The sequence below is a fragment of the Primulina tabacum genome, unplaced genomic scaffold (genome assembly GCF_025594145.1).
Source record: "Primulina tabacum isolate GXHZ01 unplaced genomic scaffold, ASM2559414v2 Contig332, whole genome shotgun sequence".
In the NCBI taxonomy this organism is placed as follows: Eukaryota; Viridiplantae; Streptophyta; class Magnoliopsida; order Lamiales; family Gesneriaceae; genus Primulina; species Primulina tabacum.
The window spans coordinates 169,166-179,780 of NW_027459730.1; the positions used below are offsets into that span (position 1 = coordinate 169,166).

At 34.8% G+C, this 10,615-nt stretch overlaps 2 protein-coding genes and 1 pseudogene across 13 annotated transcripts in view; 1 reads left to right on the forward strand and 2 right to left on the reverse strand.

Annotated features, from left to right (window-relative positions):
• LOC142534098 (uncharacterized protein At5g64816-like) overlaps window positions 1-1,443 on the reverse strand; it is a 26,620-nt gene extending 25,177 nt beyond the window's left edge. For 2 of the 9 annotated variants that reach the window (XM_075641008.1, XM_075641006.1), the window contains exon 1: window positions 1,229-1,439. Coding sequence is in view for 2 of the 9 variants with exons in the window: in XM_075641002.1 (XP_075497117.1) it covers window positions 999-1,066 (68 nt within the window). In the remaining 7 variants the exon portion in view is untranslated. Of the gene's footprint in view, window positions 1-998; window positions 1,076-1,228 lie in introns of all 9 variants that reach the window. The other 7 variants (XM_075641002.1, XM_075641013.1, XM_075641003.1 and 4 more) reach the window with 7 other exon arrangements.
• Window positions 1-5,075, forward strand: part of LOC142534099 (uncharacterized protein At5g64816-like) — a 20,415-nt gene extending 15,340 nt beyond the window's left edge. Inside the window, exons 1-3 of one of the 4 annotated variants that reach the window (XM_075641014.1) lie at window positions 3,144-3,288; window positions 3,805-3,958; window positions 4,349-5,075. In XM_075641014.1, the coding sequence (XP_075497129.1) occupies window positions 3,953-3,958; window positions 4,349-4,807 (465 nt within the window). In that variant the 5' untranslated portion in view covers window positions 3,144-3,288; window positions 3,805-3,952 and the 3' untranslated portion in view covers window positions 4,808-5,075. Of the gene's footprint in view, window positions 1-3,143; window positions 3,550-3,804; window positions 3,959-4,348 lie in introns of those variants that run through there. The other 3 variants (XM_075641016.1, XM_075641017.1, XM_075641015.1) reach the window with 3 other exon arrangements.
• A 620-nt stretch (window positions 5,076-5,695) lies between these two features.
• Window positions 5,696-8,677, reverse strand: LOC142534094 (pentatricopeptide repeat-containing protein At3g23020-like; annotated as a pseudogene).
• Between the last annotated feature and the right edge of the window lie 1,938 nt (window positions 8,678-10,615).

The following is a 10,615-nucleotide window of genomic DNA, read 5'->3' on the forward strand; positions in this document are numbered from 1 at the left end:
GTTTTTATATTTTACACTATCAGTTCATTATACTATACTAAAATAGAGTAAATAGACCCCAAACGTGAAGTTAGGAGGTAGCATTTCCAAATTAGGAGGTAGCATTTCCAAATTAGAAATATAATCGGGAATCTGGATGATCGTCATTAGAATTAATCAAAATCTGGATGATTTTCATTCTTATACAAAATAAGCAATAAAGATGTCATAAAAATTAAATGATTTAACATATAATCGGATGACATAACATATCAAAGTGGGTGACTGAAAACAGAATTGAGCGACTGAAAACAGAATTAGGCGACTGAACCCATAATGTTTGGGCGACCGAACAATTAAGAATGAAATATATGAAAAATTATATTTACAATATATACATTGTAATAAAAACTTGTAAATCGATAAAAAAAATTGAGATGACATTAGAACTTACACCTGATTTAAAATCTTTGACAATGTTGAGAAAAATTGAAACTTTTTTAGGAAAACAAATGACTACAATATTCTCTTGCTTAATGTAGAGAAGAAAAAAAATTGAAGAGAAGACCAATGAGTGAAGGATGAAGAAAAGAAGAATCGTTCTGAGAAGGATGAGAAGAATGGAGGGAACAAGAACCCATTTCTTTTCTCCCATTTCCGTTTTGTATTGTACGCTTCTTTTGTTTTTTAATTAATTATTTATTTTTTAAGTGGATGTTATTTATCAAATTTTGAATTCTAAAAGGCTAATATTTAAAATTAAAATTTGTTTAGGGTTAGATTTCAAAGTTCCCCGTGTAATATTTATTGTGTTAGATAGTGTGATTTTCAACTGTGTTCATGTGTGCCCCACTTTTAATCCAGACTAGATTAAAGTAGAAAATGAACACAATATAAGTAGCTTCTGAGCATCTTCGAATGCACAAGAAATCGCCAAAAAATGTAGAAAGAAAGCATAAAGAAGTTAATGGCGGAAGCATATACCAAGGCCGGAGGAAAAGAGAGGAAAAAATGCGTACTTTTCGTACCACGTACCGCTGCAACTGTGGAGGAGACGAGGGGGGACGCTGTTTGCTTCTATTTCCATTTCTTCTCCCTGGTTACCGACATCATCCCAAAAATCAATCTCATCATCCAAACCCAATGCTATAATTGTAATAGAAAAACACAACAAATTTCACATATAATCGAAAGAACTCCACCAGCAAATTCATGCGCTCACAAACACAAATTTAATCTGAACATGTACCTACGAATTCAGATCCGATTCACGCGCACGGCACGCAACCCAGAAAACCTCGAAACTTTTTTACGATTTTCACATACGGATCCGTGCGTACGATCGAGGAGAATTGCGAGAGAGGAATGAAATGATATGAATTAGGTTTGCAACAGTTTCGAGTTTCAAAAGGGTTCCACGTATCCAACTTCCACTCCATTCACGAGATTCGAGGTGTTCCACACGCAATTGAACACGCGTATGAGAATCTATTCATCCCGAGTTAAAATTTATTTTCATTAACAATTCATTTTAGGTTTTAAAATCATCTTAATTTATACTTAATGCATGGACACACACGTTGCCTACTTATACAATATTTTTTTATAATTTATTTGGTTTACGTTTAAATGAGGATCAAAATATAATTATATAAAAAGTGAGGGACTATACTGTAATTTTGATATATGAATTAAAAGCAAAAAAAAAAAGATAATAAAAAGAATAAAGTAAGAATTGAACCTACAATTTGAAGATTAAGAGGCAAAGACACTTTCCACTAATCCACTAAGCTACATGTGAAATTTTAACACTTTATTAATATATATAATTATTAAAACAGACCATAACGCCAAAAGTTAGTTATTCTAAAGGTATCACACTTAATAATATAGTATAGATTATATCTTAATGGAGTGTATTCAATTCAGATTTTTGATATTTTTAACGACTTTTTTAAATGATAGACTTTTATGAATTTGATATATTTTTATCGACTTTTACATAATCTCACATATTTATGTGGATTCATGTAAATTTTTTTGCAAGATTTTTATAGACTTTTGTGAATTTTTTCTGTAGAATTTTATAACTTTTATACCTGATTATAACATATTATTTTTTACTAATTTCGTTGAATCAATAATTAATTGACATATATAACATATTCAATTTGAAATAGTTTTTCAATATTTATATTAATAAATAAATTTACTTATTTAAAATTTAAATCATTTAATCCTTACATGTGTATATATGTGAGTTTATATGCATGTTTGTAAATTTTTTAAAATATATCAATTGATTAATATGTAACCTTGTTTTTGAATTGATAATATACATGTGAAAAGAATATTTTTTTATGATTGTGTGAATATAATTTTGTACAAAAATATCATAACTTACATGTTAATTGAAAATGCTAAAAAAAATTTTAAAAATCATGGTTGTTGCAAGGCTATTCAATTATTAAGAATTAAACGACATTTTTTGGATCATCTTTTATTATTATTGAATATTACATTAATTTGTATAAATCATAAATTAAAAATCACAAAATCAAATCTAGAATTCAAAATTTCCTATGATATTAAAATAAACAATTATTAAATAAACAATAAACCAAAAAACGAAAAATTTGAAAAAGAAAAATGAAAATATATATAAATATATATTTCGAAAATTTGATAGAGTGATAGAGATAGATGAGAGTAGAGAAGATAAAAGAGTAGTGATATGAAGTGACATAGAGAAATAAATAGTTTGTGTATGAGTTAGAAGTTTTAAAATTCCATCCAAATCTTTGGGTTGAACAAAATACAATTTTTGACAATTTATAGTTGTACCTTATGTTTTAATGTTTGTATGTTAATGAATTCCATGAAATTATTAAAAATCTATCGAAAATTTGAATTACTTTAAACTTTCATAGAGTTTTAAAAAGTCAATGTTGAATATCAATTAACTTTTTAAAACTCTATAAAAGTCTATTTTGAATATCAGCAGACTTCTGTAGAGTATGCAAAAATCTTAATTGAATTTCTAGACTTTTAAAATCTACAAAAAAAATCATTAAAAATAATAAATCTCTTACAGTGGATACAATTTTTTTTTAATATCAAATCACTAAAATGTCCATTATACATGCGACTTAGTTATGCCATTCTTTCTCCCATTTCTTATAATCGTAAAAACTCATTTGATAACTCAAAAAAAAAAAAAAAAAAAACCATCTGGGGCAAAATCGAAGACGATCAAACTCTACCATCAATCAATTAGTTACAAAAGCAACGGTAAATCGGTGGGCTTTGGTAAGTTGTTTCTCGAAGGTGAAATTTTCTACTATTTAAATCTCGCATTTGTGCAGTGATGTTGGGCAAATTTTGCTTTTGAGTGGTGAATATATTTGTTCCAAAGTGAATATTTTGATAGATTTTGATGAATGATATGGTGTGATGATGAACCAAAATATGGTGTGCAGTACGCTGGTGTTATGAAGCATGAGTTTTCGAGAAATAAACTTTGACAGATTTAATTTTGATTCATTGTGTAGCTAATGATGGGGAAACAAGGTAAATGTTAGGAGATGCTCAGAAGCTAATTTTTTGGCGATTTCTTGTGTATTCGGAGATGCTCAGAAGCTATTTTTTTTTTTTGGTTCATTTTCTACTTTAATCTAGTTGGGTTTTTGTTTCAATTTTTTCTGAGTTTCTGATAATATTATTGAAGAAGAGCTCATTATTGTCTAGATATTATCAGAAATAATCTCAGAAATATTATCATATTCTGAAATATTTAATACGAAAATTGTGATCTTGACTTTGCAGCATATAGGGATACAACTATATTTGGGTTCTCTTTTCTGCTACGGAATGGGTGCCTAACCGAAAAGTGAACTGGAAGATTTTTTTTCTTGATGTATGGAGTCCATGGAATGCCCGAAACTGTGTAATTTAAGAGCAAAATTGAAAAGTTATGCAGGTATACCTCCATTTAAATGAGAAAATTCGAATCATGACAATGATGAACAATTTGTCGCATTTTAAACTCAGAAATATTATCAGAAATAATGAGCTCTTCTTCAATAATAATACCAGAATACCTGCATAACATTTCTGATAATATTTTACGTTACCCAGTTAGGCAATTACTATACATTTTGGATTGTTCTTTGAGCAATTTACCAGAATACGAGATGTTATGATATTTCAGCAAGCTTAATTTGATTTTATATTTCTTGCTGGTGTTGCGCGGCTTCTAGGATGTAAATATTGTCTCACCTCCACACCCCCCCCCCCCCCCCTCCCTCTCTCTTTGGAATGCTTCTGTCATGATTCATTTTCGAAATACTATGCTCTTTGACCTCGACAGGAACTTGTAGAGCTGGAAATAATCCGAACCTCATTGGGAATTAAGGAGCAAAGAAAGGGCCGACAGAGCTTAGCAGCAATGGTTGAGGTATGGTGGTCCCTGGTCGGAGCAGCTGTTCCAGTCTTGATTGCAGGTCAAGCATTTAGAATGAAGGCAAAATATGCTGAGGAGCAAAGAATCAAAAGTGCTCGAGGCAGGGAGAAGACCGCGGATGACATTTTTTTGTGTGAGAGAGTTTGCACTTCAAAGAGAATATTGAATAAAGTTGGAGCATTCTCCAAGGATCCAATCCCCGATACTTGTGTCACGGTATGTGGTGTTTCTGAGCTGGATGCTTGCTCCGATGCTTGTGCTCGAACTGTGTGCATCAACCAACACCAAGTGCCTAATTGGAATGATGTTTGCCTCCGAAGGTGTCAGAGCGAATGTCTCAAAATATCCGCATCTCGGTCCTCTTGATGTATCTTTATGCAGTTGAATGTTTTTCACTTTTCATCGGAGATGCCTAAATGGTTCAATTCCCATGATGTTTTAGCATAAATCTTTATAATTTTATCTTGTTATTCTGGTATTCTTGTATCTTGAATTTTTCCCTTCTTTCCAGAATGGCTTCTGCTTCTCGTTTCTTGGGCTAACATGGTGACCTACACAGTTTAGGTTTCATGCTTTATATCAATGGACGAAATGTGTGAAATAATCTATATATTACTCTTTTGAGTTTTTCTCACATACACACTGATTTTTAGTCAGTCCATTATACAAATGCGAACTAGTTTAGGCTGGAGTCCGGTTCATCTTAATTAATATTCTTATTCAAATTTGATTCGTTTAGTTCGAACTCAGTTATCCATATTTGTCAAACAGATATTTTGAAATATAGCTTTTGTTTGTTATTTTATTTAATTTTAAATAAATTAAAATTTTTTAGCGACTAACAAATTATTGAACAATATAATTAATTATTGAACAATATAATTCAATTTTAATTATAGTTTGGTGATATTTGAAGTTTAGCTTGTGTTTGACCTCTATTCAACTTCCATTTTCCTATTTTCTGGACATACCCCACCTTACCACAAACGAGGGAGGTGATGGGGGCAGCACCATTGGTTTATATATAATATCTGTGAAGCGTTTGAAATTTGGCTCTAAATGATATTAGTTTCTTTACATTAGCATAACAGCATTTACTCGGCAAACTGCAAATCTATGGAATCTCAAACCTTCTGCAATGTGAGCGCTGCGTTATCGCAACATTGATTGGATGTTGTTTCGTTTCTTGTAATGTGTCAAATATATAGTCAACAAAACGATAAATATAGCAGATGATGTAGCAAGAACCATGTGACGAGAATTGCTCTGTGTGATAGCTCTGTGTTTAAATACATTATACAACTACGCAGAACTCGAGAGCAAAGTCTTCGTGTTCTCTTTGAAACAAGGAGCAAAACTAGATGCTATAAATACAAACATCACCATGATCATTTCAGCCGATGACAGAACGAAGAGTTGAAGTCCATGCTTGCAAACCCTTCTGAGCATCCTTCTTCCTAATCAGTTCAAGATTGTCGACTGCACTAGTTGGAACTCCACATTTCAAGAGAACTATTTTGAGCGTTTTGAACGTAGAATTGTCCGGTTGAATATCAGATTGCAGCATCTCATCGAAAGTGGCTGCTGCCTCCTTAAAACGCCCGTCAGATGCATACAATCCTAGCACGTTATTGAACTCAACAAGTCGGTCATGAGTCCTGTTCCCTCATTTTTCGTGCAATACCAAATGCTTCCACAAACCTCCCATTTTTCTTGTACATACGCAGCATCATAGCATAGGAAAATTCGTTTGCATTCCCGGATTGGTTCAGATTCTTGAATATTCTTTCCGCCTCGGATATCATAGACCTCTCACTAAAGAGATCAATCATACAATTCGAGGAGTATACGTCTACACCTGCCTCAAATGATTGAAGCGCCTTATATGCTTCTCGAGCTTCTCCTAATAATCCCACTTTCGTATATAGCTTGATAAAGACTTGCATATAACATCATTTACAGGCAAGTCCAAGTCTCTCATGGCTTTTACATAATTTTTAGCTTCTTTTACGCTTCCTGTGTCTGCAAAAGCATTTATCAGGACACCGAAAACAATGGCATCTGGTTTTATGTCATATCCAACCATCTCTTCGTACAAACTTACAGCCATGTCCACCTGGCCTAACTTTGAATAACTCGATATCACAGCACAATATGGGACACAATCGAGCACCAATCCAGCCTGTTGCATTCTTGTAAGATAGAAAGTCGCCTTTTGTGGCAGGTCAGCACTAGAAAGCATTTGTACGAGGGAATTATAGCTACATCTATCAGGAATTACACCATATCTGTCCATGCTATCAAATAAGCAGCAGGCTTGTTCGAATTTCTTGCTGATGCCGTATGCTTTAATCATCACATTAAACTCAAGGCACTCGATTTTTTCTTCTCTAGGCAACAGTTGAAAACTTTCTCAGATTCCAAGACATGCCCCCTTTCGCCAAAAGCATCAATGTTGGCCGAAAGTAACATTCAGAACTCATGTTCCCTGCAACGTGGAATCTCTCGAACCATGCCCACGATGATTCCAACATCCCCGGATTCTATGTACATTCGAGGTCAAAGAAGATTGTGTGAATTCGTCAATCTCCAATCCTCTTTCATCCATCTCCGAGACAAGATCCTCAGTTTCAGAAACCATTGCCTTATTGAGAAGCATAAAGGATAGTTCGATAAGTGACAGCATCTGGTTCAAGAGAAGCATCTTTCATCTTCTTCAAATAGATCGATGCCATATCGATGTCATCATGCTTAGCATAAAGGGAGATGAGAATGTTGAATGTTCGAGTATCGGGAGAGCAGTTAACCTCCTCCATTTTCTTTATCAGCGAGGCAACTTCCCCTAGCTGACCATTATTACCATACATGTGTATCACAGTATTGAAAGTCACCGTGGTGGGCACAATCTCTTCTTTGAGCATTCTTTCAAAAGTCTCACTTGCTTCTTGGAGTTTCCCACCTTTTCCATAAGTGTCGATCAAGGTATTATATGTATACACGCTCAAACAAGCATTTGCCCCCGAATCACCATTAGCACCTCGTTTGCTCCTCGATGTAACACTTCTACGCTCATCCACCACCCGCTCACTGACCGACCATTTCTTGAAAAACTCCTCAGCTGTCTCAAACTCCCCTGCCTTTTTATACATTTGAACCACAGTCCCCATGGTCACTTCATCTGGCTCCATTCTACGTTCCTTCATCAATTCCAAATACTTGATTGCTTCCTCCCTGAGCCCACCTTTGCTATACACATCAATCAAAGTTCCATAAGTTGAATTTATTGGCTGGATCCCCCTCTCCACCATTTCGCCCCACAACCTCTCAACCTCACACCACTGCCGCGCTTTCCCAAGAATCCTAAGCATTATGTTGTAATGAATGACGTTCACTTCATAACATCCTTTCCCTTTAAACCACTCGAAAATATCCATAGCCCTTTCCCACTGCAACTGCTCTTCAAAGTATGCTCCTTTCTTTGTTAGTCAAGTTCATTGCCCAAGGCTTTAATGCCTCGTCCAAGTCCTCAACAACCTCCAGAGCTTCCAACATCCCAGGAATACACCCCCCATATCTCCTCCATTTCGTCGAACCATTTGGCACGCACTTTGTCCTCCACTCCCATTAATCCCCCTACGCCCCTAACCTTTCCATTAAATTCTCTCACCCCACCATTTTTGCTCACCTTTCCTTTCACAAAACACACCATTTCTCCCACCATTAATCAACGAACAATCTTCATACACTTTTCTCCACACCATCTCCAGACCTCAAATCCACCCGAAAATTTCCGTTCATCTTAACCCCACCATCAAGATTTCCCACTAAATCTTCCCGCGACACCGCCGCTTCAACTACCCTCCATTCTTGTCATTAAAGACATCACCTTGAGTTCGTAAACTAGCCCCAAAGCCACCATTTTTCTCAGCTCTACCGCGTGGGTTTCCCGCAGAACCATTCTGGAAATTTTCCCAACACTTGGACACTTCAAAACTTGTTTGCGCTGCTCCTTATTGGTCTGATCATTGGATTTCTTGAAGGGTGGAGTGACTGAAGCTCCCACGCTTGGTGTTGTGGCCTTTATGGAATTAAATATGTGTAACACAGTTAGCGTCTGAATGCTGAAACTTAGCTAACATGGTGGATTTTCGGAACACGGAGATAAATTCACGGAGCTGAAAGCCGAACGAATTCAACGGAGAATGAAGGAATTTATTTATTTACCTTGAAATCCATCAAAAAAATTCATATAAAACAACCCATCAAATTATAATTTCTTATTACCGGATATTGGCCTTCAGTATCCGACCGTCGATTTTTTTGTGTTCAGTTCCTGGGTACTTTTTTAGTACCATATTTTCACATGAAGTGTACCACATTTTCACATGAAGTGTACCACATTTTGTATGACATAGTACCACAATTTTGTGGGTAGGAAGTTAACCCAAAGAAAATGTTTTGATTGAGAATTTTTCATAACTTCCCCTGTTTATTATACAAATCATTTACAAATTTTAAAACAAAATAAGATATTTTTATTCCCAAAAAATATGCCAACTTTATATTTTAAGGAGTCGTTAAATTTTTTTATGAGTAACAATTAATGCAAAAATTTGTGTGAAACAGTTTCACGGGTTGTATTTTGTGAGACGGATATCTTATTTAGGTCATCAATGAAAAAATGTTATTTTTTATGCTAAAAGTATTACTTTTATTGTAAATATCGGTAGGGTTGACGCGTCTCACAGATAAAGATTTGTGAGATCGTCTCACAAGAAACCAACCTATTCAACAATTAATCTGTTCTAAAATTTTCAAATAAATAAATTTGTAAATAATCTATTGACTGTCATTTAATTATACCATCTTTCGCATATCGAAACCACTCAATATGTTGAGACTGGAATGAGGAAGCCGTGCGTTTCTCATTTCCTAAATTGAAGCTTAGTTCGTTCTTGATATCTCGTTAAGATGATATAAGATATTGGAAATTGGAGCTAAATGTCTTATTCGGTTACATCTGGATATCTTCTTGAAACCGATTGTTACAATACTTGGATTCACAAACTTCTTACTCATTGGAATTGTGGTGGAAGTATATTGGAACTTCGCAATTCCCAAAAGGTTCGAATATTATTTTAGCGTGCATTTCAATGATTTTATTCCTAATGAATTGAATTTGTAGAAACATCATCTCATGTGAGCGGATGTTGTATGCTTTGTGTGTTAGGTGAGATTTTTAATAAGGTGAGGCTCACGCTGAATTAAAAATTCAGAAAATCATATCCCACATCGGAAAACTTATAAAACTGAATGAAAGAATTAGTATATAAATAGAGCTCAATTCCTTCAGTTATTGTATCTCAAATCAAAAGCTTTTCAGCTTTGATAAAAAGAGAGTGTATAGAAAAAAAAAGAGTGTAGTTTTTTCTTGATGTGCGGGAATTCTCTTGTGTGAGTTAGAGAAATTATTTCTCGGTATACTCGGGTTTGGGAGTGTGAGCTTATTTAGGGTATTGGTGTATCACTTGTTGTAATATTTCTTTCCGGTTTATAAAAGTTGAAGTGCTCCGTGGACGTTGCCTATATTGGGTGAACCACGTAAATCTTTGTATTCTTGTTGATTATGTTATTCCGCAATTTTTGGGTGCTATTATCATCGTGATCGGCATCACTTCGGTGTAATTTCCCAACATGATATCAGAGCCTTGTTGTGAAAATTCTTAAAAATTATGAGTATGCTCTGTGGTTGCAGCTCTTTCTGATCTTCCACATCAGAAAAGATTTTTTAGATTTTTGCTAAGGCCAGAGAAGTGATGGCGCGAGATGATGGATCGGGACCGGGAATCAACAAGTTCGACGGAACATATTTTTCGTTCTGGCGGTTATAGATAAGAGATTTTATGTACAGTAAGAAGCTTGCATCAACCTCTATCAGGAAAGAAACCGGAAAAGATGGAGGATGATGACTGGGAGCTCCTTGACCGACAGGTGTTAGGTGTTATACGACTTACCCTAACGAAGAATGTGGCACATAACGTGGCAGAGACAAAAACCACAGAAGAGATGATGACCAATCTGTCAGACATGTACGAGAAGCCATCAGCAAACAACAAAGTACATCTCATGAAGAAGTTATTCAACTTGAAGATGGGAGAAGGTGCTTCGTGGCAA